Genomic DNA, 26,738 nt, shown 5'->3' with positions numbered 1-26,738 from the left:
GTGGCCCTACAATTTGAGATCTACTACACACCGATTTCTTGAGAAGAAAAAAATCAAAGCAAAGATTACATCGTTGAGCCCATCAATAAGAATGTAGAGTCCCTAGGTAAATCAGGATACAAACGGTTGGACGCCGATCAGGCCAAACGAGCGCACAGCCAGAAGGGCAATGCAAAAAGGGTATAATACAGTCGCCAAATCATAAACCATGAGACCGATCTCATTACTCAACACAACCCTGTTGAGGGAGACCATTGGTCTTTCCCCAGTTGAATGCCTTGTTGCGAAGATCGGGAATGACCTGAAGGAAAATCAAGTTGCTCAGCCAGCCGAGGAAGGTATCACCGACAATGTTGTTGCGAGGGCTGGGTCCAAGTGCTGTTCCCTTCATGACATTTCCGACAAACATGGTTGTAATGAGGTACTCGCCACGTTCCAGAGCTTGGATGGCGATCTGTCCAACCTCTTCAGGAGTCTGGGGCTTGTCGGATTCCTCGAGCTTTTTGGTCAGCTCGGGCTTGATCTTCTGCTCGTTGTCAAATCCTGGGCTCAGAATGCCCATGGGGAAAACAGTGTGGATTTTGACATCAGCAGCTGGGGCTGTGTTGCGGTGTCGTTGAGAGTAAGCGCCATTGTACATCTCAATCTCTTGGCTGAGAGTGTCAGACAAGGAGCGAATGGCAGCCTTGGCAGGAGAGTAGGGTCCGTAGCCAGCAATGGGAACAAATGCGAGAGTAGAACAAGTGAAGATGAGGTGACGACGCGGGTTCCGCATCTGGCCACTTGGAGGAACAGGAGCCAACCAGTTTCGGAGAGTGGCATGAGCCATGTTTGCAGCAGTCCAGTAGACTGTGTCCATCTGTTGACGCTGAAGCTCGATCGGAATATCAATGAAGAAACCAGGGTGGCAGAAGCCAGCACAGCACCAAACAACATCAGGAGCAGAGCCGTCATTCCAGGCTGTGACCTCAGCAATCACTCGATCGCACTCGGAGGCAACAGTGAGGTCGGCACAGATGTAGGTGAATCGCTGCTTGAGCGAGTTCAAGGCCTTGGACTGGAAGAATTGGTAAGATAAATGACAGAAGCAAACTGAAGGGGTCAGAGATATCAAACCTTGAGTTCTTCCACGGTCTGCTCAAGCTTGGAGGCAGTACGAGCAACGACGACGACATGTGCACCCTTTCCAGCAAGTTGGCCTGCAACAGCTCGGCCCATGCCATCAGATCCACCAGTGATGATCACAGTCTGGATGAAAGAGTCAGTGCATAGGTTGAGGAAAAAAGGAGGGAATTGTACTTACTCGACCCTCAACCGGGAACTCGTTCTTGCGGTTGAATCCGAACATCTTTGCAATCGTATAGGCAATGACAGAGCAGACAAGTACAGATATACCAAGGGCTGGCGTGGAAATATTAAATGAATGGATAAAGGATGGTAGCTGAGGCATAAGGAAGAGACAGAGAACAAAAGGGAAGGAGTGAGAGGTTGACTGCGTGTGACTGCCTATTTCAAATGTTTTGCTGATATGGATATCGAGGCAGGAGCGATGCAGAGGTCGCCCGGATACAACCAGGAACATCAATACAATACACAATGTGGGGCTTTGTGTAAGTAAATTCGTATTGATATTTCGATTTGTGCAAACCACACAAAATATCCATTTTGGGCGTAGTGTATCACAGGCGGTGAAAGCAGCCCCAAAAAATTATTTTGTCCGCGCAGTCGAGACCACCGGTTAATCAGATCAACGAACAAATCCACAAGCATTTAATCATGGGCAAGAAAAGAAAGGCCGGCGGTCGCCCCTCAAAGGCTGAAGCTCCCGTGCGCACAAAGTTTGATATTGAAGAACGCTTTGACGACTCTGAGGACGAGTTCCAGGCGGGCCGCGACCAAATCCTGCTGGATGAAGCCCCCGAGGCCAAGCGCCGGCGGAGAGTTGCTCAAGATGGTATGTCAATTGTTAAAAACCCGAACTGAAGTATACGAGTTGATCTGACTTATTGTTACAGAGGAGGCGATTCAAGACTCCGAAGAGGAGGTTCTAGGCTACGATGAACTCGACGAGGACGAAGACGATCTTGAAGACGAAGTTTCCGAGGATGAATACGATGATATGGGCGAGCCTAAGAATGCACAGGAAGACGATGAAGACGAGGAAGGAATTGCGGCATGGGGTACATCGAAGAAGGACCTTTACAATGCAGACCAGATCGAGACCGAAGTCGATGCCCTAGAGGAAGAGCAGGAAGCAAAGCGACTGCAACAGAAGCAATTAGAGGCTATGAATGAGGCAGACTTTGGCTTTGACGAGTCCGAATGGGCGGAAGCTGGCAAGGATGCGGAGGACGAGGCAGAGAACGCTGGAATTGTTACCGAAGTGCTCCCGCAGCTGGAAATTACCGAGGACATGAGCAGCGACGAGAAGCTCAAGATTCTGAAATCGAGGTATCCTGAGTTCGAGCCTCTGGCCAAGGATTATGTCGACCTTCAATCAACCTACCAGACTTTGCAAGAGCAGGCGGCAAAGGCTTCAAAACCTACAGATGAGACCGCAGATGAACCCCAGCCTGCACCCGTGGCCGTTGTGAAATTGCGTGCTTTATCAACATATCTGGGTACAATCAACATGTATTTCCTGCTCCTTGCATCTTCTTCCGACGGCACCAAGAGTCACTCTCCGATGTCCCCTGCCGAGCTCCGCCAACATCCTGTCATGCGCTCTCTGGTCAAATTCCGCAAAATCTGGGAGAAGGTTAAGGACCTCGAAGTCTCGGAGATCACCGAGGTTGTCAAGAAGTCTCCATCCACGACCGAGTCAATCAAGGTCGAGACAACCAAATCTAAGGAGACCAAGAGGGCCAAGGCAACAAAGAATCTTAGCAAGGCCGAGCGTAAAGCCTTGGCAGCACAGGCTGAGGCCGACGCCCTTCGGGCAGACCGACTCCGTGAGACAGAGGCCGGTCTGGCCGATCTGGATGATTTGGTTACAGAGCCTACTCAGAAGCGCAAGACTAAGAAGACCAAGACCCTCGCCAAGGATGATGATTCCGACTTCGGTGACGAGGATGCTCTCACAGCTCGCGAAGCCGAGGAGAAACTTAAGCAGAAGCGCTCTCTCCGCTTCTACACTTCTCAACTGGCTCAGAAGGCTAATAAGCGTCACGCTGCTGGCCGTGATGCCGGTGGTGATGCCGATATCCCTCACCGCGAGCGTCTGAAGGACCGACAGGCTCGCCTGAACGCTGAAGCCGAGAAGCGCGGTCGCCAAAACCCTGATATCGGCCAAGAGCTTGGCGGAGACAGTGACGAGGAAGACAACCGGGTCCGAAAGGAACTCCGCGGTGAGGGCAAGGGCTCCGGCGCAGACGATGACGATTACTACGACATGCTTGCGGCACGGGGCAAGCAACGCAAGGACGATAAGCAGGCCCGTGCTGATGCACACGCGGAAGCAGCTCGCCAAGGCGGTCATGTTGCGGTACAGGAGACCATCGGGCCGGATGGCAAGCGTGCTATCACCTACCAGATTGAGAAGAACAAGGGTCTTATGGCGAAGCGGAACAAGGATGCGCGCAACCCGCGTGTCAAGAAGCGCAAGAAGTATGAGGAGAAGAAGAAGAAGCTCGGTAGTGTTCGGCAGATCTACAAGGGTGGTGAGGGCCGTGGTGGCTACGGTGGTGAGCTTACAGGTATCAAAAAGAACCTGGTCAAGAGTGTCAAACTCTGAGATAAGAGCGAGGTTTAAAATCATGGATATGTGTTTTGTCTTTTCGCAAGGCGTCTACTGTGGTTCATGGCAGATACAGGATTTGTTTGATGTGTATATACAAATTCAATTTCATATTCTCACGTTCAACGTCTCGGCTTACAGTAATGTAATTGTAAGATACCCAGGTAACTACTTGGTGTCGTACAATAACTTCCAGATTTCTATGCCTTCTTAGAGCGCATAGGAAACAAAGGTAAACTCTCCGCAAATTGTGGACGACCAGGAATCTCCACGATCTGGATATTAACCAGGCGTGTTCTAAAGCTTCTTTAGCAGTGAGGTGATCGGATGGTGCAGGCGCAAGCATATTTCTCAAGAAGTAGGATGCTTCGACAATGTCTAATGGTTTGGATGGTAGGTCCAATTCCCTTTTGTAGTATGAAAGGAGCTCGCGTTGTGCTGAAAATGGGAGTTTTCCGGGTAGAAGATAGTAGGAAATCACCCCCATTGACCAGATGTCGGCCTCTGGACTGAAATTCGAGCTGGTAGTCCGCCTGTCTGCGACTGGCTCCCACATTGTCGTATACACCTCTGGCGCAGTACATGCTGGTGCGCCATTGAATGTCTGTACACCCGCCAAGCCCTCCATCACTCGCTTGCTGATTCCCAAGTCGCCAATTTTGACCCACCACTCTGGACCTGTCGATAAATATTCTTTGGGTAATCAGAAAGGAAACGCAACAATGTCGGTGGAGAAGATACCTTAGGCTTCAAGTTGCGATGAGCAAACCCGTTGCTATGCGTGAAATCCAGACCCTCGAGTAGCTGGAGGGTAATGAGTTGAGCTTCGCCATCTGGAAAGGGCTGGGTGATATTTTTTGGAAGATCTCCAAGAGGAAAGTATTCCATGCATATGATAACCGACTCATCGTTCTCGAACCAAACTGTACCTAATATTCCGATACCAAATTGTCGCACTCCCATCTATTCTTCCTCTCGCTGTCGGCGTCTGGGGTGCCTACCTGCTACTAAAAATGATTCGAGGAAGGTATGTGTGGTACACTCCAAACCAAGCCTGGTGGACAGCTTGGCGTCTTGAACGAGATCGGAGACATGCGACATGTGGAGTAGGAGAAGGCCAAGAGGGAACGTTCATTTGTTCGTACTAGAAGCTTACTTAGAGGAGCTGTAGAAAAGGGAATAAAAAGTTTGAAGATATTCGACTTCGGTCAGAATTATCATAGCACTGGAAGAGTTGCATCAAGAGTCAATGAAAGCCAGCAAGAAGCCGCAGCCGCATCCCGCCCGGGGTGGCGCATCGTATTTGAGTCCATCATTTTGTCCAACCGGGGTAAGGCTGGGGTAAACTCGTCCATGCGGGGCCCGGGGGCGCGAGTATGGGGGCTCTGAGTGGACGAAACTCGGGAAGCCATATAATCTTTGTTGTTAATAGTATGGATCGACGTTTTGTAATGGGGCATAATAAACCAAATAAGACTAGGCGAAACGAGCAAACAAAGACTAGGACTGAGTAAGGCGTACTATCCGGCTGGTTAGGCTGATAATCCTTTGTTCTCTTGATCTGTAGTGTCAAATAGGCCTTCTAGAATTGCTTTCGCGTCCTGTTGCGACTCGCTTTCATCCGTGAGGTCTATCGCGAGAAATTTTCTTGCTAGAGAGTCCTGGAAATTGGGTCAGTGACTGGGCACCATTGAATTCATGCCCCTGCATCGTGCATATATACCGCAATCTGAAGTGCTTGCATCTCTTCTGCGGATATGGCGGCACATGCGGCGATTAGATTCTCGCCTCGGGCAGCAAGAGAGCCGATCTCATTGGCGCGGGAGATAATAGATGCATCGATACCATTGATTGCTGCACAACTATAAGTTGAAGTTAATCATCGTGATATGTCCAGCGCGACGGCATTTGGGCCGAAGGATTACGCACATGGTACCGAAACTTTTGTTGCTTCGTCCCTCGCGAAAGCTTTCGAATGTCAGCATATTGTGCCGAAAATAAACGAGAGAAACAAACTTGTAAAGGTACGTGACTTGGTCTTCCACCTGTTGAGACTCTTCACAGACTTTGACTTCCATGTGTCCTAGTTGTAGTTTTGGCCGCAAAGCAAGGAAGTCATTCTCGAAAATCTCATGATAGTGGGTGGCAGCAAGGACCTTCGGAGAATCCTCAAGGCCCAGCAAATGCTCAAATACCCCACATGCCAGGCCGATGCCGTCTATATTGATCAGCTTAGTACTCAAAAGCTTCCACGTAAGCGTGGCAAGTCTAAGACGGACCACTTTCATTGGTCCCTTTACCGAACTCGTCGATAAGTACCAGACTCCTGCTAGTAGCTTGCCTCAGACAAAGAGAAATTTGCTGTAGGTCGCTCATAAAGGTGCTCTGAATCTGATTATCGGGTCAGAATCTTCATAAAAAAACCAGGGTTACTGTTGCCATGCCTTTGAAACGCTTTCTTGGGTATTGATTTTCGTCAGGATTTTGTCCGTTATCCCCAACTCTGCACTGTCTGCAGGGACAAAGCTAGAAGACTTAGACATTGGCTCTCGCTTTGCATCAAAGGTAACTTACCTTCCTATCTGGGCGAGATACACGATAAGAGCGACCTATACCTTTTAAGTAAAGAATAGGTTGATGCTTTATAAGAGCGGCTCACCTGCTTCATGTAGACGCTCTTCCCCGAGTAATTTGGCCCAGTCAGCAACAACATACTAGGAACGTCATTATCCTCTCCCTGTTGTTGCATTCCTCCTGCGAGGAGTGTATCGTTTGGAACGTAAGAAGAAACAGTCATCTCTTGCAACATATGTCTGGTTCTCGTTAGAGGGAAGCTACAAATATGGCAGCCAGGTGTATCTTCTACCGGCCGCCTTTGATTTTGATAACATTTTCCGATACCATTCTCGGTCGAGTCAATCTGTAAAAGCTGGCTGCCTGGGTGAGAGCTAGCTCGCTAATAAACTGTTATTTTTACCTCTGTATACCGATCTAAGGTACGAACCAGTCGATTTCTCCACAAATATCTGACGCCTCCACCAGCACATTTTCGTATTGAAGTACTTTTTGAGCCAGATCATAGACGATCTCAATTTCTTTCTCTGCAGAATATTAACTCAATCAGAAGTAGATCGCATTTTTGTGAAGGAAAGAAAAAGACGTACCACAGATGAGTCCGTAAATATCTCCCAGTTTTTCATCCAATTCTCTCATGCGAAAGTCTTTGAAGTAGGCCCGGGTTTCTGTGATGAAAACCAGTTCCCAATCTCCATGGGGTCCGCAATATGCAGACTCGCTATTGTCATTAAGTGGGATAGCGATGTTGAACCCAAGTTGAGGAAAGTAAATTACGTTCACATCAACCCCCATATCTTCTGGAATCGTCGTTGCAATATCGATAGCCACATGCTTAAGGAGACTGTCCAGCCCATCATATCGGTCTTTCATTCGATCAAGCTCCCGGTCGAGACCCTGCTTGACCACAGTTCTTCCTTGCTCGTCAGAATTGTCAATGTCAACCTGGATAAGTTAGCTCCTAATCCAACCTTTCTCAGTACAGACTGACTATCTCTTGGATCATCCGCCCCACCCTGTGAAGCTGTGCTGCTTCGAATACTCGAAATGCCTGCTACCTATTAGCATCAGGTCTCATAATTCATGTTCGAAACTTCAACCTTTGTTCTGAGAAGCAGCGTATCAGCTCCTGAGGTCTCCTGCAGAGCGACATGAATGTCAATTGCGTAAAAAGCAAACTATGAAAAACATGAGCCTGATTCAGCTACACAGTCAAAATACATACAGCCAGTAAGCTCTCCCACACTGTTGCCTTGAATCCAGTGGTTTTCCCACTTCCCGTACTGATCCCTTTGTGAAGATTAATCATTGCGGGCCGGAGATTCTTAATATGCTTCAGTGCCTTTGTCATCTTCTCCAAAGCAGCCATGTTATCCGGTCGTGAAAGCACGCCGATAAAGTCCTGTCTTTCCCTGATGACACTAAGGCTCAAGGTTGGGCGAAAGAAAAGCTGCTTGAGCCTAGCTTTGCCTTGAGGTGTGTAAGCAAAGCGCCGAAATATCCCATAAACTGAAAGGCCTTCTTTTCCGGATGTCGACTTGTTTCCTGGACCTTGATTGAACATGTTGGGATGTGACTCAGATTGTAAGACTTGAAGAGATAGTAAAGCGTTGCTTCCAATCCACCTATCGTATCTCTGTCATGTTCCATTCGGCATGTATGACTAGATTCCGTGAGACTTACATTGTATCCTTTAAACTGAACATCTCCAAGAATCGCACTCGGAATGCACAGCTATTGATGATTTCCATGCCAGTGCTTGCGGCTTTGCGTTTCTGTAGGTATGTGAGGAGTGCTCCAGCACATCCAATTGTTACGGGGTTCTCCATGTCGATGGTGCTGGATATGTGAAGGAGTCGTCCTTCATGGAGGGTGAATCCCAAGTCCTCGGGGCTCATTTCGTCAGGCCCAGTAAGGCCACTGTGGGGCACAAAGAAACGGAGTCGATCCTCGTGGGATGATGATGCTTCTAGGGCGACCAGTCTGTTTTTTGCGTTGGAGTAACTAAAGTCTTGTGTGGGACGAACGTCCACCTGGTAGGGTAAATAGGATGATGAATCTAGATTTGAATGGTTGAGTGAACATTGACTTTGAATAGAAAGGCTATAGTACGTACCATTCTCGTGTGCCAGACTCTGACTTTGACCCTGGATGGTTGATAGGTCAACTCGAGGGGGTATCAATATCACAGTGGGCTTTATCTGGGCGATCACTTTCCACGAGTCAGTGCCCTTGAATGTCATATGAATTAATGGGTCTCAACAGACAAGTATCGATTGTTTCCATTCCACCCGATCGACTGTCGCCAAGCAGATACATCTTCTCACATTCCGCGGAGTAATAAGCACAGCCTACCGTCCCATAGTCCTTGATGTCGATGGCGACGATGACATGACCAAGATCATCGTCAATGGAACTTTCCGAATAATTTGCTTCATATTGTGTCTCAGTGCGGAACGGAGTTCGCAGTTGTTTTGCTGCTGAAGATGATGGATAAACTGGACTTCGCTGGAAGGGGGATGGTGCACTTGTCGTCCGAGGTTCGAAAGCAGGTCTCGATTTTGTAGTGCGGGGTGTGATGAGAGGTGGGCGCAAGGCCGCCGGCGAGCGTTTTCTTTTTGTAGAGGACATTTTTAGGGTTCAAATGAATGCGCAGTTGGTTGATTGAGTATCAGCTGGAAGGGAATAATGAAAGAACCAAAGGTGTATGTAGGTCACGTTGCTTGACTTCCACTTCGGTTTGACCTTGAAATCACTTACGCAATGGTATAGTTTTCCTATGGAACTACGGGGCCAAGTGTTTGAGAAATGCATTACAATAATGTACATTAAATATGCTGAACTAATATACAAGTCATGAGTGAGGATACATCCTTAATGCCAATGGTGATGTACAATCTCAATCTAGAAGAACCGTCATAAATGCCGCGTAAAACGTAATGATTTTTTTTTACGCTTTTTCTTCCATCTCCTTGGGAGTGACCACCAAAGCAGTCTTGTCATCCGTGAGAGAAACCTGAGCAGTTTGGCCAGAGACAATCTCGCCACGAATGATCTTGTCGGCCAGCCGGTTTCCAATTTCTTTCGCGATGAGGCGATTCAAGGGACGAGCACCGAACTTAGGGTCATAGCCTCGCTCGCACAACCAATCCTTGATCTCACCGTCCACCTGGAGAGTCATCCGGCGGCTATCAAGCCGGCCCTGCAGTTCCTTGATTCTGATATCGACGATATCCCGCAAGGCTTCCCGTGAGAGGCGCTTGAAGATGATGAACTCGTCGACCCGGTTCAAGAACTCTGGCGGGTATGCATGCTGGACAACATCCATGACAGCCTTCTTTATGTCTGCGGGCACCTCGGATTCACCACTATCCTTGTAGGCATGCAGGGGATCGCCTCCAACTAGGATTTCAGCACCAAGGTTAGAAGTCAAGACAATCAGTGTGTTTCGGAAGTCAACCTTGTGGCCCTGAGCATCTGTGAGGAAGCCCTCATCCAGAACCTGCAGAAGCAAAGCTGAGATATCCCGATGAGCTTTTTCAAACTCGTCAAACAGAAGCACAGCATATGGCTTTCGTCGGACAGCCTCAGTAAGTTGACCGGCATCATCGTAGCCAATGTATCCAGCTGGAGAGCCAATCAAGCGACTGATGGTGTGCTTCTCCTGGAATTCACTCATATCGAATCGCACAACAGCACTTTCGGTGGAGAAAAGGAATTCAGCCATCTTCTTGCAGAGCTCTGTCTTACCCACACCAGTCGGGCCAAGGAACATGAATGATGCCAGCGGGCGGTTTTCACCACTCAAGCCCGCTCTTTGCATTCGAACGGCATTGGCAACTGCAGATAAAGCTTCATCCTGTCCACGAACCGACTTGCGAAGCGTATCTTCCATATGAATCAACTTCTCGACATCTCCTGCCATAAGTTTGTTGACAGGGATGCCCGTGGTCCGGGAAACCACATTTCCGATATCATCAGCTGTGACAGAGTCATGAATGAGGGCCTCGCCCGCATCCTTCTCCGCACCCTCCTTAGGCAGCTTGCTTTCTAAGGCAGGGATTGTTGAGTAGCGGAGTTCTCCGGCCTTGGCGAAGTCGCCTTCACGTTGTGCTTGTTCCAATTGGAATCGCGCTTGTTCCAAATCTTCTTTCGTGCGCTTGATGCCATCGATCTCGAGTTTCTCTTTTTCCCAGACCTCGGTCAATTTACCAGCTTCCTCTTGCTTAATCTTGAGCTCTTCCTGCAGCTTGTCTCTCCGCTCACGGCTGCTAACATCCGTTTCTTTACGCAAAGACTCGAGCTCAATTTGAATGGTGGTAATATCACGCTCCAGCTCTCGAATTGAGTCAGGTTTGGATTCTTGCTGCAAGCGAAGTGCCGAAGCTGCTTCATCTACTAGGTCAATCGCCTTGTCGGGAAGAAAGCGATCGGTAATATAGCGGTTGCTGTAGGTGGCGGCAGCTACGAGAGCACCATCCGTGATTCGGACGCCGTGGTGAACCTCGTATTTATTCTTGATACCACGCAGGATGGATATTGTGGAGGCGACGGAGGGCTCGTCAACTAGGATGGGTTGGAAACGTCGCGCCAGCGCAACATCCTTTTCGATCAGACGGTATTCATTTAAGGTAGTAGCACCACAGCATTGAAGATCGCCGCGGGACAAAGCTGGCTTCAGCAGATTACTCGCATCGATGCTACCCTCGGCCTTGCCCAGACCGAGCAATGTATGGAGTTCGTCAATAAATAGGATGACCCCACCTTGGGCGTCTTCGACTTCCTTGAGCACAGACTTCAGACGCTCCTCGAAGTCACCGCGAAACTTGGCACCCGCAATGAGTGAGCCCAAGTCCAGTGAGATCACGCGCTTGTTCTTGATACTCTCGGGCACGTCGCCTTGGACAATGCGCTGCGCAAGGCCTTCTAACACTGCGGTTTTACCAGTACCCGCTGCACCAATCAACACAGGATTATTCTTGGTGCGACGAGATAGCACCTGGATCGTTCGGTGAATCTCTGCATCTCTTCCGATAACCGGATCCAGCTTTCCTGCCTTTGCCTTTGCTGTCAAATCAACACCGAACTGTTCCAGAGCAGCCTTTTCTGGCTCTCCGCTCATATTCATGCGGTGAGTACCACCGGGCGGATGGGGGCGGCCATTGGCATAATGACGGATCGACGAAATCGAGGTAGGTCTAGCATATGGCGCAAGTAGCGACGCGGTCCTCGGAAGAAGTGGGGTTGCACGCGAGATAGTCGAGAGTAAAGGTGCTCGTAGTAAGCGACTACGGGTGTTGAGAGACAGTCTCGCCGCCATGATGGATACTATGTAATTTGGGGAGGGGGATATCGCGGTCAGTTATAGCTTAAATAGCTCAACGGCAAGCATTGTCGCGATTCTTCTGGAAAGCTCCACCGTCGCGAGTGGCGGAAGCTCCACTATCAATTGGACCAAGCTCCGTCACCACTCGAGTCACGTGGGAGCCAATTTAAACGGGAGAAAAAAAAACCTTTTACCCCTCGGTCTCCCACTTTGTTTTCTTCTCCCCTCCCATTTTACTCTCTCCCCCTTTTTTAATACCACCTTTAAAAGTCTCCCTACATTTCACAATGGGTTTCACCGACTTCGTCTCTGAGGCTGGCCTGACCTGTAGGCAATCCCTTGGTTTTATGTGATTGTCTGAACTATTTGGACTGACTGTGTCCCTCAGTGGCCAACAACTACCTGGCCACCCGCAGCTACATCGTTGGGTAAGTGACTTCTACTTTTCACATCTGCTCGCTCTACCAGTCTATCTGCTGTGGCCTTCTTTTGGTTTAAACCATCCTGCTTTTTTATGATGAGAAACATTGGTCCGTGTTGATGAGGCGGCTTAAGACCCCGCTGCTTGACTAAAACCCATTTGCGAGCAATCGCGTCTCTGATCTTTTTGACTTTTCAATTGCATATCTTGCTGCTTGAATGTATGTCTTTGTCGAACACTCAATACTGACTGTTCTCAATAGCAACGAGCCCAGCCAGGCCGATGCTGTGACCTTCAAGGCCTTCAGCGCCGCCCCTGACGCTGCCAAGTACCCCCACGCTGCTCGCTGGTACAAGCACATTGCCTCCTACGAGGCTGAGTTCTCCACTCTCCCTGGTGATGCCTCCAAGGGTTACACTGCCTACGGCCCCGAGTCTGTCGAGCTCCCCGTCAACCCCAAGGACAAGCCTGAGGATGATGAGGATGAGGACCTCTTCGGTTCCGACTCTGAGGAGGAGGATGCCGCCGTTGTCGAGGAGCGCAACAAGCGTCTCGAGGAGTACAAGGCCAAGAAGGCCGCTAAGGGCCCCAAGCCCGCCGCCAAGTCTCTGGTCACCCTGGAGGTGAAGCCCTGGGGTATGTGTCTTCTATGTTCAATATTGTTATGAATCTCTGATTACTAACTCCCTGCTACAGACGATGAGACCGACCTTGCTGAGATGGAGGCCAACGTCCGCGCCATTGAGATGGACGGTCTCGTCTGGGGTGCCTCCAAGCTTGTTGCTGTTGGTTTCGGTATTAAGAAGCTCCAGATCAACCTGGTTGTCGAGGACGAGAAGGTCTCCACCGACGAGCTCCAGGCCCAGATCGAGGAGGACGAGGACCACGTCCAGTCTACCGACATTGCTGCCATGCAGAAGCTGTAAATGATGCCTTTTTATGAAGAAGAAATGGCGTGATGATGGAATATTTGATGTCTAAGGAACCCCAATAGTAACGAATTTAGATTCCGAGTCCATAAGTGGGCCGGTACGATGAAAAAATTAAAATTTTCACGACCATTTTTTTTTTTTACAAATGATCCCCAGTGCAGTTGTAAAGTCTTAGATGCAATTTTATTCCTCGATAATTACCCGGGTAATCGCTAGCCACTTAGCTTTTTCAAGGTGCTTCTCCAGGCTGATTGTGTTTGTTTGGCCTGCTTCCATCCTTTGCGGCTGCCCAGGTGATTCCAAGGTTGGTTGCTCTTCTCGCAATCCCAATTTCTCTTCGGCTTCCATAGAATGTAGCATTCGAAATGAAAACTTCCAATTTAACCTTCTAATGAACACTTCAATTTTAACGAACCTAGCCTTTCAATGCCAGGTGTAAGGTACCGGGCCCTGGTTCCAAGTTGGTTGTGACCCAATGCATATATATATTCTAGACCTTGGAACCAGTCTTCCCCACAACCATCAAATGCCCTTCTTATATTGTTTGACATCGAGCACCTGGACAGTCAAAAAGAGGACCTTGGATGAACTTCAATGTCTATATTGAATATTCAGACCCAAACATGTAAATTTGAAGCAAATAAGACTACGAAGTACATTGAGAGCGCTAGAGAGCAACAAAAAACCGGGGTTTCTTGCCCGCCAACCGCCGCTTAGCTAATACAAACTGCGGGAACTGTGGCCGCAGATCGAAGTCAAGTTCCCCCATGAGGATACGATCCAACGTCTGTCCCCGGATCCTGGTCTCTCAGCATCTAGCGAACACAATAAGATATTCTCCTTCTGATTTATCTGCAACAGCTCCAATCGCCACCAAGCTCACCCGGGTTCACCAGCAATCACCACTCCCCCATACCCCCAATTGAACATCTCATCCACCATGAGCTTCCTTTCGCGTGTGGTCACATTATTTGGCCTTGCTCTACTAGTTCACGCGTATGTCCAGGCCTCCAACAAATCCTGGAATCCAGCGAAATCGGGTAATTTCGGACTAGCTAACGATTTCAACTACAGAGGCTACTCCGCCCACGAACACACCGTCCTTTTTAGCAACACCAACATCGCCGCCATCGCGACGCTACCGAGTGACATCGTCGTCGAGACTCTGGCCGCGGTCCTAGCCGTCTCAATTGGGCTGGTGCTGGGCGCAGAGAAACTGAAGCCCATTAGCTGGCGCGACTGGGCGGGCGAGATCGAGCGGGACGGTGGTGCGCGGAACCCGTACATGGGATTGGAGGAGCGGTTTGGATTCTGGGATATTCGGGTGAGTAATTCAAATTACTATCCAACATGGGTGTCAGAGTTCAGAGGCCTAGGTCTTATTCTCATGTGTCCACTGGATGGCTGTCGTCAGTCGAAGTGATTATGTGAGCTAACTTTTGATATAGGCCAAGCGGAAGGAGTTTGCAGACTGGGTCCGGGGTCCGGATGTGCTAAAGGAGTAATTTGATATCCTTTCCTGGAATCTCTGAAAAAGAACTCATTTCCCAGTCCAGTGCTGCAGTGATTTGTTTTTGTGTATAATGCACCGCGAGGGAGTTTTGCAATCAAAATCAATATACCTAATTTGATCGTGTGGTTGATGATCATTCTGGTCTTTTTTCCTCACGTCCTGCCCCTTTTATTTGCTTCTCATCTAGATTAAGCCTCCAGTGCCAAGCCAGCCCTGCATGTAATGGGCATGCATTGGGACTTTTTACAAACCAAAAGCAGAGGCCAGCCCTCTCCCTTGGACCTGGATTGGTGTGCCTGGACTCGACTGTTTGCCGCAGAGATCAACAGCGCGCCACGGCACGTCCAGAGAAGGATATTGTCCGGTCGATCGCGGGCTCGACCAACCCAAGAAAAAAGAAAAATTAATATACGGCACGCCTCTTAATTGAAGGAGCAAGGATGCCATGCCACGTACAGGACCCGAGCTCCAGGGCTATGTACCTTGTTTTGAATCGTTCGATGTGTTTGATTTGTTTACTGTCAACATTGATATGAGATAACCCCTACTCACCACTACGTACACGCATGTACGTTGTATACACGGTCTCCACATTGAACAAGTAGTCCACTGATACCATCGTGGTCATGATAGCATCCTCTCCAGGCGTGCTCAGCGTACGTGTCGCCCGTGGTACAGGAGTCAGACTGGGCTGGAACACCGTTACCCGCCATGCATCCAACTTAAAATGATCAGTCTGGATGGGCATTCCCTGCAGGGTCTTGCTCAGATGTCAATATTCGGGAGGGATACATAACATGAGATGTCATATCCAGGGGGCTGAGACCCTGTGCTTTCGTGGCTGTGAAACCTGCCATTGTCATTTATGGTGGCAAAACTATCCTGAATACGGGCCTCGAGAAAAGGGAGGGGCTTGCGATATCCTATCGACATATCATACTATGAAATTGAGGTGAAAGAAGTAAATGAGCTGAGACGTGGTTACCGATTTACGAGGACCCACTCTCCAGTCCTTGAAGCGCAGTCTAATGTGATTGTCCCGTTCCCATTAATGGATTTCACTTCTGTCTCGGAGAAGTTGTCCATTGAGTAATGCTTTACCCCAAAAACAAAACAAATAAGCGAGTTGGAGCTCCATAAAAAAACTATAGTTGGCTCTTATTACTGCAAGTACCGGCGCCTGATCAAGTGATGTCTCACCTTTTCCAAGGTGATCTATGGTATTTCTGGGTTTAGTTCCGCGCCGCTTGTCTCACCCGAGGACGCCACATCCACCAACCCCCTCTGAGGGTCTTTCACAACAGAACATTACCAACAGCATGACTTCAAATACGATCCCAATGGATCGACAAAGAGGGATGACAGGATGGCAATGAAGGGGATTCGTAGGCTTCCACGCGGTCTGCCAAGACCGGTCTCAGGTAAGCATTTGGGACTTCTGGCCCGAAATTGGGTCTTATTGCCACCAGCCAGTGCCTGAACAAAAGGACCAAATTGGCGTGATTGGACACGGTTTGCCACTAGTCGATCTCCTAGCGGGGGGTTATGGTAGCATTTCGCCTGCATGGGGTCATGTTTACATGTACAAGTAGGTGCGTCGCAATACCATGTGGGCCCTGCTACTAATCTAGGAAACTCTAGGTGTTTCTCGCAGCATCTGGGCACTGCTCTAAGCTTACGAAGTGGTGCTGCACAGGCAGGCAGCCGGTACGACAAGCCGCGAACCAAAATAGATTCGACCTTGCAGATCGAGAGGCGCGCTAGTGTTTCCCCGTGTATGACTGGACCACGGGTCCCGTAGTTGCTTTCACGGTGTTCGTTGCGAGTTTATAAAACAAGCCGAGCAGCCTCCCCGTTTGCCATTAGTACAAAAACAAAAAAAAGGTCAATCCTGGTTTAGGCAGTAATAAATACTCTCCCACCCCCCGACTTTCGCTACTTCGCTTTCTCATCTCCACACTACTCTTCTATTCTCCACATACCAGCCCTATCGACTATAATCCACTCCCCCACACTATCGTTCAATATGCGTACCTCCATTCTTTTCGCTACCCTCTCGGCTTTTGCCCTGACCTCCGGTGTCGTCGCCGAGACCTCTTCTGAGTCCACTGTAAGCTAGAACACCCATTGATGGCCAAGAAGAACAGCCAGCTAACACTGATGTTAACAGGTCAACTACCTCACGGAGACCAACTCCCTCGGTGTTGTTACTGGCCAGCCCTCGGTCGTCACCAGCCAGCCCTCTGCTGCCACTTCTCAGGAGGCTGCTGCCTCAATCCCTGCTGGCTTGACTGCACCAGTGGTCACTGCTGCGACTGGCAGCTTCACCAGCTCCGTCCGTAGCAGCACTCCTCTCACCTCTACCAGCTCTGGCTCCACCGCCACTGGCACTTCCACCAAGTCCTCTACCTCCAGTGACTCCAGCGACTCCAGCTCGTCCGCCACTGGCTCCTCCACCTCCACCTCCACTGGCGGCGCTGCTTTCGCCACCGCCGGCATGGGTCTCGCTGCTGGTGCTGCTATCCTTGCTTTCCTGTAAAGCAGTTCATACAACACTAGCTCCATGGCATTGTGGATTTGCCATTGAGCCTACCATTTCTACTGCAAATATCTTGATGGAAACTCAGGACATCATAGTGGTCATTGGATGTGGACCTGGATGACTCTTGGGAGTATCTAGGCCCACAGGATGAGGGACGTGAAAATGCTATCAAAGGTCACTATTTCCTTTCTTGACTTTCCTTTTTAATTGAACATTTTAATATTGGGGGGCTTGTAATTCTTGCAGCCTGGCTTTGTTTGCTTGTTTTTGTGTGTATTGAACAGCATATTCATGGCGCAGACCCCGTTTTTCATACCTAATATTTTCCCAGTTGATACAGTATTGATTATTAGCATAATACTATTTGGTAAATACATGAGGAATCTTTAATTCATTACTATTGTTCCAAACTTCTAGATGGTTCCAACTTTACTGTATACCCAAGTTGAACATTATAATTTTGCTGGAGTTGAAATTCATTGGGATTAGATCCATTGAGACTCAAATTCCATTTTTTGATCCATTAGTATAACGGCTCAGACAATGCAGTGGTGGTTCTGCAGGAACAGTGTGATGTGTAGTATGGAACCCACGCTATACCCAAATAGGAAACGTAATAGGCAGCGCGTCATGTGCCGCACATCACGAAAACGCGCACACGTCACCCTTATATGGTCTAGCGTCCCCAAACACTTCAAACTGTCTACACCACCCCGTTGTTGAAGTAACCGATTGTTTTGATTGCTGCTCTGACAACCCACATCCCCACCACCATGGTAAGTGCCATTTAGGTCAAAAATCGAAAAAGAGGCTAGAACTACTTTCCAGAGCTAAGCGCTAATGCCATCTAGGTTTTAAATCTACGCCGGCTGGCGGCAGACCATGCCGCTCTGCACTCTAAGCTCCCGCCGTACTACCTCATGCAGCCGGAGGATGGCCACTTCGCCGCAGCAGATGACCTGTCGCAGGTGACCATTCTGCTTACCGGCCCACCAGGGACTCCCTACTCTGAAGGCCTGTGGCGACTGCAGTTGAAGATACCGGAGGACTATCCCAATAGTCCGCCCAAGGCGACATTTCGGACCCGGATATGGCATCCCAATGTCGAGGAGATGACAGGCGCGGTCTGTGTGGATACACTTAAGAGAGACTGGCAGTCCAGGTTGACCCTCCGAGATGTTCTTATTGTAAGTAAAGACAAGAATCTTCCGGCATTGCTACCAGGCGACCGAGCTAACTTGATATCTGTAGACAATCTCCTGTCTTCTCATCAACCCCAACCCGGACTCGGCTCTCAATTCTTCCGCAGGAAACCTGCTCCGCGAAGACTACGATGTTTTCGCGCACCAGGCTAAACTGATGACCTCCATCCACGCTCCCATCCAGTCCGCCCTCCAAGGCGCCGTCCAAGAAGCAAAACACCGTGGCGAAGATCCCGGCTCTGTGCACCGGGAAACAGATACCCACCACCAGCGCCCACGAAAACAACAGCGCATACAGACAGGCACAACCATGAAAAGCAATCGCCCACCATCCGAATACATTCCACACCCACCCCGCGATATCACTATCCACCCACAGCCAGTTCCCGAAGATGACCCCATGCAAATGAGTGACGTCGACGACGAAAACGACGACCCCGCAAGCGCAAGCAAAGAAAACAATCCCTCTCTCTCCCCAACTCCCGTTCGCCTTGCACCACCCTCAAGCCCTCGCAAGAATGCCTTCGGCAAACGCCCACTCTCCGTCCTCTCACTGGCATACCCCGAAGACCCAGACACAGAGATGATGCTAGTGGACTCGGATTCCGAATCCGAAAATGACACCGATACACCCCAAACAAGCCTGAGCTTCAGCTCCTCCGACAAGAACATCGCCGCAAACACCTCATCTTCCTCCACATTCTCTCGCTACGCACGTCACTCCCCCTCCATGTCCCCACAGCGCAAAACCCCCAAACTCGCCCTGAGCAGAAGGGGCAACACACCCACCCGTCTTCGCGAAGATGTCCAGATCTACGAGGACGTCCCAGATCGCACATTAACCGATATCTCGCGCCGATTCGGCGGCGACGGGAAGGAGAACCGCGATTCCGTATCTGTGCCTCGTGCCTTGAAAGATATCCGTGGTGTACATGCTGAGAAGGTGGCACACCCTGCGAACACACAGGCAATGCAATCAGGCCACCCGCCGAACGCTACTGCATCTTTGGTATCGAAGCAATCCCCTTCGAAGCTCTCGAAAAAAGTCCCCGGTCTACGGAAGGGAGCTATGGCGAAGGTCAAGCCCCGGATTGGTCTGCGACGACTTTGAACTGCGATTTCGTCCGCGGATTCTCTAAAATTTGGTTTACTGCATGGTATTGGATTGTTCATCGAGGGCACGATACCCCATTTCGCTCTTTACATTTGTTTACTCCCGGTAATATGCCGGGCTTATCTGCATGGGGATGGTGAAAATATATGCATTGATTATGCGTTAAGGTTGCATAAGATGGATGACGGCGTTTTTCTTGCTTTTGTCTTGTGGTCCTATTTGCATCATTTAGATTCAATCTACACAGTAATTTATTGTGCGATTTAATCAATGAAGCTGTGTTGAACCTACTTCTTTTCTCTATCTCAATGATATCATATCAGGCTATACCAGTTGAAGTACGATCATGTCCACGGGTATCTGGCATTTAATGTGGACATCATTACTGATGTACTTAAATGATGTCCTCCGATAGGCCCGCTTTGCCAGTAATCGTCAATGAAAAGGTTATTTGGTCTCTGTACAAGTAGTCTAAGACTTTCATGCTACACGAATTCAGACTACTAGAAAAAGATGACTATGTAAATACCTGAATTAATGGAAATACTCTCCGGAACTATCGAGCTGTAATCAATATTCCCCTCCAATCTCCAATCATGGCGAAATATCTCCAATCTCAGGTACCACAAGGACGGGAGACCGGTCAAGAAAGGGACCGAGAAAAGGTTCTGAGCACAGAAAAAACTCTCTCCGGAAGAGGACTCAAAATCCTCCAAACTCAAAAAACAATCGCTGCGACTAATAACAACAAAGGGTTAAAGTATGATAGCCTCAAAGAACTGCGGGAAGATATTGATCGAATGAAGGCGGACTTGGAAAGCCACCAAAGAAGGAGGAAAGAGGATATCAGGTTCAACCCGATAACAATATGCTCGATCCGCATGTTGAGGAAAGATTATGTCCGTAGGAGCGTGGAAACAGGATCATAGGCCATGCTCCCCAACGCCCAAGAATCTGCAGGATAGACATGCAATAATATATCCCAAGGAAGGAGAAAAGTAGTACCGTGGAGCTCCTTACAGAGCGTAAGGGTTCACGGACCGAACGGTGAGACATCTAGAAAGAATAAAGTGGTTAATTCAGGTCATCTACTTCCAGAAAAGCATTTTGTACTTACGGTGGGCTCTTGCTCAGGTCGGTCTTGAGAATGATGGGAACACGGGACATCTCGGTGACATCCTGGATGAAGTCGCCGTCTTCCTCTCTCAGCTTGAAAAGCTTCAAATACTTCTCCTTGTTGGTCATCTTGCTCTCTGGTGCATCGCTGGTGCTCGAAGCAATCTTCGGGTCGGAGCGAGTACGGTGGGGGGCCTGCGGGAGGTGACCGTTGCGAGTCGGCGAAGGGGGCATGCTCTGAGTCGACCGGTCAGCCGAGTTCAGAGACACGCCTGCAGCTAATTCAGTCACCTCGTCCACATCATCGTCATCGTCGAAGAGCGCATCGACGTCATCCGCTGACATAGTACCGGTCTCTGTTTGCTTCCGCATCGCCTCGTCACGCTCACGAGCACGCTCTCTGGCAGCCTCAGCCTCACGGGCAGCAGCGGCCGCCTGGGCAGCACGAGAGTTGCCAGGCTTGGGACGCTCATCTTCGGGGACGTAGGCGGAAGAAGGAACACCCTTTTCCCAGTAGAGCTCAAGCACGCGGCTATCTTTGCGGTACTCAGCCTTCTTGAGAGGCAACTGGTCACAGTGAACACGCTTCTCGAAGCCGTATTCGGGAATGAGGACATCGAAGGCAGACTCGTAGACACAAAGCACAATGCCCTCACTGATGAGATCGCCGCCAATCTCGTGCACCTTGCGATCCATGTTGCGGCAGGCTTCGATGTGAACACTCTGTTCCTGCGCATTGTGAGCCGAATCCTTCTTGTTGTTGGCAAGATCGGCAGTCTTGGTCAAGGATTCAATATCATCAGTGAATTCGATAGCACCGTCCGAGAGGATCGATTCAAGCTGACGGTGCACGATGATATCGGTGTAGCGCCGCGATGGGTTGGTGAAGTGAGTGTAAACGGGCACGTTGAAAGTGTAGTGAAGACGCTGCTCATCAGCCACACTGGACCCAACAAAGTACTTCGCGCGCTGCATGGCCTTCGCAAGCAAAGTTTCCATTCCCTGTGGTCAATCAAGAATTAGCAAATGTAAGATTACTTGAAAATTGGATACAACCCCACTTACCTTGCGGAGGTCAACGTCTTCCACCTTGCAGAGTGTGCTCTGCAAAGTACCACTGCTAGAAGCATCTATACCGAAACCAAGACGGTTCATTCTTTCCACAAACAGCGTCAGGCGACGAGGGTTGGGGGAAGGCTGGCGACGCAGGAATGCCTTCTCAGGCATAGCACTGGAGATTTTACGGGCAACGAAGAAGTTAGCCTGGCGGCTCAGCTCTTCCACGAGCTCGTGAGCTGGAGTAGAGTCGAAAATGTTGTACTCCACGGGCACATTCTCGTCATCAAGCTGCTGCAGGATACGCAGAGGAGGAACATTGGTCGCCCGGTTACCGAATCTAGCGTCACGGAACTTGTGTGCAATGGTCTTGGGGAAAATTAGTCAACATAACTTAGAGGAGTTAAAAGGAATGGAAAGACTCACGTTCATCAGTTGGATGTTGTCCGAGGTGATGCCAGCAGTGGTCTTATCAGACTTGCCGTTAATCACTGCGTTAACCTCTTCATAGCTGAGACGGCCGGCGCTCTTGACGACACCCTTTCCGATCCAAACGTCATCGTCAATGGCTCCAGTCTCAAGGCTTGCCTTGAACACAACGCTGACAGTCAGGCGGTCCTCGCCGGGAACAAGGGAGCAAAGCTCGTTAGAGACTCGAGAAGGCAGCATGTTCATGACTCGATCGACCAGGTACACTGCAGTACCGCGTTTCTTGGCCTCGCGATCAACGAGGGAGTTGCCCTTGACGAAGTGAGCGATGTCAGCCACGTGCACACCAATCTCGATCTTTCCATCGGTCAGCGTCTTGACATGGAAAGCATCTTCCAATGCCTTGGTGTTCTCCGGGTCAATCGTGAAGATGGTCTCTTCACGGAAGTCGCGGCGCGAGGCCAGGGCATCACCCTCATTAGCAACGGACCAATCCTCGTAGCCGATGCTCTTGGTGACAGCGTCAGAGAACTCATCAGATCCAAAGTTGTTGTCACGAAGCAAAGCATCTGTCTCAACCCGCAAGTCACCCATCTCACCGAGCTGTTCAACCAAGGTACCGAAGGGGTGTAGAGAGGTGATGGGCCATCGCTTGATGGATGCAACGAAGATACGGTTGGCATAATCTTGGTGTTTCTCAACGAAGTCTCGCGGGGCCTGCTCAGTTGGAATAGCGATCAAAGGAACACGCTTATCCGTGGGCTTAAACCAAACAATCTTAGGCTTGTCCTGGTGACGGTCTTGGTGACGTCCATGGGCACCATCTCTGGCCTGGCGCTCAGCCTCCTGCTTCTCCTTTGTTGCCTGGCTACTAGGGCGAAGAAGACCCAGAGTTCCAGAGAACATCTGACCAGCAATGCGTTCAATGACTGCAACCACGTGTCCAGCGTAGAGGGGCTTCTGCTCATCGCTAATCTCATCCTCCTCAACCAGCAGTAGGCTCTGGCCTTCAACTTCGACGTCATCGTTCTTCTTTTGCGTGGGTCGCTGGCGAAGACTGCCACGGCGACGGATGCTTCCGTCCGGACCAATCTCTTGTCTGTCGCCGTTGGAGTCAGACCGACCCAACTTGTCATTGCCAGCGTTGCTGCCAGAACGGGCATCGGTGATATCCTTGCGCTTCTTCTTTTCCTCCTTCTCCTTCTTCTGGGTCCAAACCTCGTCAACGTCCAGGAGCTCGATGGCAACGAAGTCACCCTCCAGAGCACGGTTCCGGTCCTTGCTACCACAGATGAAGATATCTGCATCAAGATCGGTGGAGGTCACATAGGCATCAGAGCGGTTCTTCTTGTTAACACGGAGAACACCAGCCACCAATTGACCATTGCTGATAAGGGCAGGCAGGTTGGCCTGGGGCAAGTAAGGGGTGAAAAGAGTCTTGCGTTGCTGCTGCTGCTGCTGCTGCTGCTGAACAGACAGCTGCGGCGGAGCGTGTTGGCTCGCACCAAGGCCACCCATGCCTTGGCCATTCTGCTGCTGCTGGAGCGCTTGCAGTTGAGCAAGCTGAAGGGGGTTCAGCTGTTGGCCGCCAAACATCTGAGGCGGCGCCATCATGACCTGTCCCTGGGGCAACTGGATCAATTGAGGTTGACCAGGGTACTGGAATTGGCCAATGGCGCCCATCGACTGGTTCATAGAAGGCCGCGAACGGTGTCCAGGTTGGAATCCGCTACCTTGCTGCTGGTTGAATGGTTTTTGTTGATCCTGGTTCTGGTTCTGGTTATTGGGCTGACGCCAGTTGCCGTCAAAGTTCCGGGATCCTGTGCGGGCATGGCCAGGCTGACTGCCTCGGCGTTGATTGTCCGGTTGACCAGCATCGCTGGTCGCAGGGAACTGGAAGCCACCGGCACCACGGCCAGAGATAGATCCTCGACTACCGCCAATGGCCATCGATTGGCTTCGGCCATGGCCGCCACCGGAACGGATGTTACCGGCCCGTTGGAGACCAAGTCCCTGAGGCGCAGGAGATGTGCTGGGCTGAGGCTTGTCATCAGATCCCGACTGGTTCTCCGATCCACTGGCACCTGGGGCAGGAGCCGGGAACTGGAAGCCCGAAGCCGTTCTCTTCTGTTGCGCAAGCTCAGCAGCCTTTTTCGCTTCAGGTAGTGCCAGAGAGTGGCGACGCTGGTGACCACCACCTGGCGGGCCTCCGCGACCGCGACCGTGGTTGGCGTTCTCGTTCTTCTGATTATTTTGGCCTTGCTGGTTATAATCGGCGTATCCAGAAGCACCCGACGACGGAGCAGGGGGTGGGCCCATTGCGAGGCCGGGTAGGGCAGATTGGTTGCGACGGTGGGAGTGTTGGTTTGGTGCGTTCATGGGGACTCCAAGCTGCTGCTGCCCTTGCTGCGGGTTCTGCTGCTGAGGAAATTGGAAGGCGTTGACCTGAGGCGAGACACCACCCATGGAACCACCGGGAGAGAATGCGTTGACCTGGCCCAATTGTTGAGGTTGGAGCAGGCCCATGTTCACGTACTGTTGGTGTGTAGCAGCGATTTGCTGTTGCTGCTGCTGAAGCAGCTCGATCTGTTGCTGAATGGCAAGTTGTTCCACTGTGTCACCTGCATTAGTTCCAACTTATTTTGACGGGCAGAAAGCTCAAGGGGATGAAAATCAAGACATACTCATCAGAGGGGTCAGCTCAGATGGACTTCTCCGATGGGCGATATGGAGCTTGCGACCAGCGGGGCCAGGGACCCCGGATTGGTTTTGTTGATCCATGATATCTGAGGAAGATGAATATCACTGTAGAGTGTAAAATGCGGGATGACGGAGGGGATCCGACGACAAGAGAGACTGGTTTTGCCTCCAAAGACAATCGAACCTAGTTATGCAGATCACCGACCGACCGCGAATGTGGTGGTAATATGTGCGGACGATAGTCTTTAACAGGACAGGTTGGGAACTATACTGCAAGAGAAAGAAAGTGATGATCAGTATAAGGTGAATGGAGGGTCGAGTACAGGAAAGCAAAGTAAAAGCCAAGGGAATAAGGGAGATCAAAAACGTGAAGGAACGACGATGGGGAAGGAGGGGACAGCATGCAGTTGACGTGTAAATGGAAGTTGCGATGGTTCGCTTGGACCCATGGGCGGCAGAAAGCCCCAGGAGACTCGGAGTATCTCCAGGATAGGGAGGAGATGCAGCCAAAGCTTCTCCGGACCATAGGCAAACAAATCATGGTGACCACACGCACGCCTGTCAGAAGGAAACCAAATATTTTGACACCCTTACCTGCAGGAGAGACTAATGACAAGCTCCGAGCCCTAGCATTCCAAAATGACGTCTATGCTGTCAACGTGGGATGAGATTTGCTAGAAGCCAACAAAGCAATAGCGGTCTGTACACGATCAGATCGCAGGAACCGAGAGGAGTGGCGAGTCAAGTCAATTGCACGCTCAATGCACTTGGTATCGAGAACGGCAAGGACCGACTGAAAGGGACGACGCTCGCTCGATTCGAAAGTAGGGAGTTGGAAGGACCGATTTGGCGGTAGAAAGCTTGGTGAATTGCACCGTAGCCAACTACGACAGCCGGAAAGAGTTGTTGGATAGAGGAATCAAAGAAGATCCTCGGTCGAGAGACGGTGAAATCAGACTCGATGTCCGGGAAGAACGGTGGCTAAGAAAAGCTGCTTCTGTATGCCAACGAATTTCGAGCCAGAAAATAGGCGGAGTGGGTTGCACGTCCTCGAAGAGAATGACAACAAGTAAATTATGGGGTAGGATGAAATCGAGACGATGTAGACATCGACCGATTCAATCAGAAGGAGCGATGGGGGAAGAGAGAGAAAAGGGGAGAGATTGGGGGAAGAAGAAGAGTAGAAGGTGAGGAGGGGGAAAGGAGAAGAAAGAAGGTGATGATGATGGATCCATACACGGCGGGTGTGGGGAGAAGGGCCATGTAATTAACGTTTGTTCTGGTATTTACACCATTACCAGCATCCATTCCCACTGATTACACATACTGAATGCATTCGTTCGATGTCACGCACTCGTATTGTAAGGGTTTATACAGAAATCTTTCCCCAGCTGATTCCGTGGATGATCTCCATTGCTCCCGACAACCTCATCACTATGCTCAAGGCCTTCTCACAAGCCACTAAAATCCACAACCTGGATCATATACATTCTGGGTAGGACAAGCTGCATCAGGTGTGGGGGAGCCGAGTCCGGTCGGTCTGGGAGACCGGGATCGACGCCCCCCTCCGATAAATACTATAATACTGACTAGTAGCTTTCTGGAGGGTGAAAAGTGAACTAACTTAATCAATTGGCTCTGACATTGATATGCCTGTCCACATAGGGCGCATCTCACTCCAGAGTTTAATGGCGCTTTATATCCATAGATTTTTTCGTTTAAGTCACTTGAAGAGACTCTACTTGGGTCGATGGTGCTTATATATCATCAGCATACCTGAAGCATTAAATGAGTGATGCTCATGATGATGCAAATGAACCACACTTTGGTCCGATACGAGTCTGCATGACTAAGCGTAATTTTCGTATCTTATTTTCTACCTATTCCTCCCTTGGACGTCGAATCACGATAAACATTGCTGCATTGGTTGGCTGCACTGGGACCAATTACCAATAATCAGGAGGTAAGATCCAATTCGTCAGATATTAGCATTGCTGCCCAGCCATGCAAGAAGTGGGCGCCAATGAAGCCTTTCTGCAGTGAGACCAATTGAGAGAAGTGTTGACCTGGGTCTACT

General features: G+C 50.0%; 10 protein-coding genes across 10 annotated transcripts; 6 read left to right on the top strand and 4 right to left on the bottom strand.

Moving 5' to 3' along the window:
* Positions 1-140: 140 nt before the first annotated feature.
* ksrA (3-dehydrosphinganine reductase) lies at positions 141-1,450 on the bottom strand (the record flags this gene model as incomplete). Its single annotated transcript, XM_057065950.1, has 3 exons — positions 141-1,057; positions 1,117-1,248; positions 1,304-1,450. The coding sequence occupies 3 exons, from the start codon at positions 1,448-1,450 to the stop codon at positions 224-226; spliced, it is 1,113 nt and encodes a 370-aa protein (XP_056921419.1). The 3' UTR covers positions 141-223.
* Positions 1,451-1,776: 326 nt separating this feature from the next.
* On the top strand, positions 1,777-3,733 carry N7503_006402 (something about silencing 10 family protein; the record flags this gene model as incomplete). Its single annotated transcript, XM_057065949.1, has 2 exons — positions 1,777-1,954; positions 2,016-3,733. The coding sequence occupies 2 exons, from the start codon at positions 1,777-1,779 to the stop codon at positions 3,731-3,733; spliced, it is 1,896 nt and encodes a 631-aa protein (XP_056921418.1).
* Positions 3,734-4,230: 497 nt separating this feature from the next.
* On the top strand, positions 4,231-4,482 carry N7503_006401 (uncharacterized protein; the record flags this gene model as incomplete). Its single annotated transcript, XM_057065948.1, has 1 exon — positions 4,231-4,482. The coding sequence occupies one exon, from the start codon at positions 4,231-4,233 to the stop codon at positions 4,480-4,482; it is 252 nt and encodes an 83-aa protein (XP_056921417.1).
* A 786-nt stretch (positions 4,483-5,268) lies between these two features.
* Positions 5,269-8,941, bottom strand: N7503_006400 (MutS family protein MSH5; the record flags this gene model as incomplete). The annotated part of the gene is made up of 17 exons (XM_057065947.1): positions 5,269-5,397; positions 5,460-5,598; positions 5,666-5,704; positions 5,753-5,954; positions 6,016-6,127; positions 6,181-6,262; positions 6,311-6,345; positions 6,396-6,549; positions 6,603-6,692; positions 6,741-6,837; positions 6,901-7,255; positions 7,302-7,361; positions 7,411-7,488; positions 7,536-7,935; positions 7,994-8,369; positions 8,427-8,522; positions 8,578-8,941. 17 exons carry the CDS (start codon positions 8,939-8,941, stop codon positions 5,269-5,271), a joined length of 2,808 nt encoding a protein of 935 aa, XP_056921416.1.
* A 319-nt stretch (positions 8,942-9,260) lies between these two features.
* Positions 9,261-11,630, bottom strand: hsp78 (chaperone ATPase HSP78; the record flags this gene model as incomplete). Its single annotated transcript, XM_057065946.1, has 1 exon — positions 9,261-11,630. One exon carries the CDS (start codon positions 11,628-11,630, stop codon positions 9,261-9,263), a length of 2,370 nt encoding a protein of 789 aa, XP_056921415.1.
* Positions 11,631-11,844: 214 nt separating this feature from the next.
* N7503_006398 (translation elongation factor 1 subunit beta) lies at positions 11,845-13,135 on the top strand. Its single transcript, XM_057065945.1, has 4 exons — positions 11,845-11,963; positions 12,025-12,064; positions 12,320-12,693; positions 12,754-13,135. The coding sequence occupies exons 1-4, from the start codon at positions 11,924-11,926 to the stop codon at positions 12,981-12,983; spliced, it is 684 nt and encodes a 227-aa protein (XP_056921414.1). The 5' UTR covers positions 11,845-11,923; the 3' UTR covers positions 12,984-13,135.
* A 794-nt stretch (positions 13,136-13,929) lies between these two features.
* Positions 13,930-14,494, top strand: N7503_006397 (membrane magnesium transporter family protein; the record flags this gene model as incomplete). The annotated part of the gene is made up of 3 exons (XM_057065944.1): positions 13,930-13,985; positions 14,064-14,313; positions 14,438-14,494. The coding sequence occupies 3 exons, from the start codon at positions 13,930-13,932 to the stop codon at positions 14,492-14,494; spliced, it is 363 nt and encodes a 120-aa protein (XP_056921413.1).
* Positions 14,495-16,528: 2,034 nt separating this feature from the next.
* On the top strand, positions 16,529-17,041 carry N7503_006396 (putative GPI anchored protein; the record flags this gene model as incomplete). Its single annotated transcript, XM_057065943.1, has 2 exons — positions 16,529-16,612; positions 16,673-17,041. 2 exons carry the CDS (start codon positions 16,529-16,531, stop codon positions 17,039-17,041), a joined length of 453 nt encoding a protein of 150 aa, XP_056921412.1.
* Positions 17,042-17,817: 776 nt separating this feature from the next.
* Positions 17,818-19,357, top strand: N7503_006395 (putative ubiquitin conjugating enzyme E2; the record flags this gene model as incomplete). The annotated part of the gene is made up of 3 exons (XM_057065942.1): positions 17,818-17,820; positions 17,896-18,231; positions 18,296-19,357. 3 exons carry the CDS (start codon positions 17,818-17,820, stop codon positions 19,355-19,357), a joined length of 1,401 nt encoding a protein of 466 aa, XP_056921411.1.
* Positions 19,358-20,376: 1,019 nt separating this feature from the next.
* On the bottom strand, positions 20,377-24,742 carry ssdA (mRNA-binding translational repressor SSD1; the record flags this gene model as incomplete). The annotated part of the gene is made up of 5 exons (XM_057065941.1): positions 20,377-20,416; positions 20,478-21,478; positions 21,542-21,901; positions 21,959-24,573; positions 24,646-24,742. The coding sequence occupies 5 exons, from the start codon at positions 24,740-24,742 to the stop codon at positions 20,377-20,379; spliced, it is 4,113 nt and encodes a 1,370-aa protein (XP_056921410.1).
* Positions 24,743-26,738: the final 1,996 nt, after the last annotated feature.

The sequence above is a fragment of the Penicillium pulvis genome (genome assembly GCF_028828015.1).
Source record: "Penicillium pulvis strain IBT 33274 chromosome Unknown contig_3_segment0_segment0, whole genome shotgun sequence".
Classification (NCBI taxonomy): Eukaryota; Fungi; Ascomycota; class Eurotiomycetes; order Eurotiales; family Aspergillaceae; genus Penicillium; species Penicillium pulvis.
This window is presented reverse-complemented; position numbering and strand designations above follow the sequence as displayed.